Source organism: Emiliania huxleyi (assembly GCF_000372725.1).
Source record: "Emiliania huxleyi CCMP1516 unplaced genomic scaffold EMIHUscaffold_4536, whole genome shotgun sequence".
Lineage (NCBI taxonomy): Eukaryota > Haptophyta > Isochrysidales > Noelaerhabdaceae > Emiliania > Emiliania huxleyi.
In genome coordinates this window covers 1-1,709 of record NW_005198582.1, presented here as the reverse complement: position 1 = coordinate 1,709, position 1,709 = coordinate 1, and the positions used below count along the sequence as shown (strand labels likewise).

The 1,709-nt window shown below is 66.3% G+C and overlaps 1 protein-coding gene across 1 annotated transcript; it reads left to right on the top strand.

Annotated features, from left to right (window-relative positions):
- Positions 1-638: 638 nt before the first annotated feature.
- Positions 639-1,709, top strand: EMIHUDRAFT_374158 (hypothetical protein; the record flags this gene model as incomplete). Its single annotated transcript, XM_005768534.1, has 1 exon — positions 639-1,709. Exon 1 carries the CDS (start codon positions 688-690, stop codon positions 1,705-1,707), a length of 1,020 nt encoding a protein of 339 aa, XP_005768591.1. The 5' UTR covers positions 639-687.

Genomic DNA, 1,709 nt, shown 5'->3' with positions numbered 1-1,709 from the left:
CCGACGTCGGACCGCGGTGAGACCACGCCGCCCCCCGCGCCCGCCCGCGCCCGCAGCGTGAACACATACGCGCGTCCCTCACCGCACGGAAACATACGCGCCAGCCGCGCAGCAGCCTCACATGCAGCGCAGACCGCATGCCCGCGCCCTGGGCCGCCGACGACCCGGTCGGGCGGGCTGAGCGGCCGCCGCACACCACCAGGCAGGCGCACAACCACCCGCAGCGCGCCGCAGCCCGCCGCGCAGCCCTGCCAGCCAAGCCTGCACCTCCCAGCTGCACAAACAGGCGCACAACAGAGTACAGCACACAGCACACACGGCGGCGCGCGCGCAGCACACACAGACGCGCACGCGCATCCAACACGCACACGCGCACAGCACGCGCGCGTCGCACGCCAGCGCAGCGCTGCACACAGAGCACACTTGCCCACATCAGCAGCAGCCAGCCTGCCACAATCCTCATCTCACACACGCGCGCGCACACTCCCCCCTACCGGCGCACGCATTGGGCGTCGCCGAGAGCTCCCAAAGCTGACTTGTGTGGCTGCTTGTGCTGCCTGCTCATGAGCAGGCGCGCTACCACCAAGAGTGCGAAGAGTATTGTAATCCGCGCGAAAATCGGCGCAAAGGGAGACAGACTTGACTGGGACAAGGGCGGTACGCCGTGGGCAGAGAGCTGAGCCGCTGATGCCCTTCACGTTCATCTGCTCAAAGCAGCGGCGCACCTCGGATTCCGACGACGATACACCAACGGATCCTCTCCCACCTCGCGTTGGACGCTTCGTCCTCAGCGGCATCGTGCTCGGCAGCGGCGCCACCGGACGAGTCTACCTCGGGTTTGACGCCGACACAGGGCAGGAGGTTGCGATCAAGCAGCTTAAGGGTGAGCGCTCACGCGAGGCTCCCGCCGAGGTCGCGCCACACCAGATCGTTTCGGGGCACACAAATGTCGCGTCGCTCCTGGGACACTACTTCTTCCGCGGACAGCACTTCATCGTCCTCGAGCTCTGCCGCGGCGGCGACCTTTTCTCCGTCGCGATGACCGCCGCTGAGGGCGTGTCGATGCCCGAGGATCAGTTGGCGTCCCTTATGCGCGGTATGAGCGACGGCCTCGCGCATGTTCACGCATGCGGCGTCGTGCACCGCGATATGAAGCTGGAGAACCTGCTGCTCGACGACAGCGGCAGCGTCAAGCTGTGCGACTTTGGTCTGGCGCACGTGTTCAGGCGGGATTCAAACGGCCAGCCGCTGAAGGAGGCCATCAAGCGGCGTTCGGGCACAAAGTCGTACACTGCTCCAGAGGTGCTCGCGACGTCTGGCGACGGCTTCTACTTCGCAGAAGCCGCCGACGTCTGGTCGCTCGGTGTCTGCCTCTTCTCACTCGCCTTTGGCTTTTTCCCGCTCGATGTGGCCCACCCCGCGGACTGGAGATTCGGGGCGATTCGGGAGGCGCAGGCGGCGGGACAGCCGACAGTGCCGGCCATCTTCGCCTTGTACCAACAGAGGCTGCCGCCCTGGTCGGCCGAGCTACTTAAGCTGCTTGACGGCATGCTGCAGATCGAGGTGAGCAAGCGCTGGACGATGCGGCAGGTGATGTCGTCGCGGTGGCTGCAGCAGCCGCCGCCGCCGCCGCTCAAAACGACGAAGAGCGGTCGGCAGGGGACCTCGCTCACGTCAGTGATTGACATGGACCTCATCGGGGTCTAGCG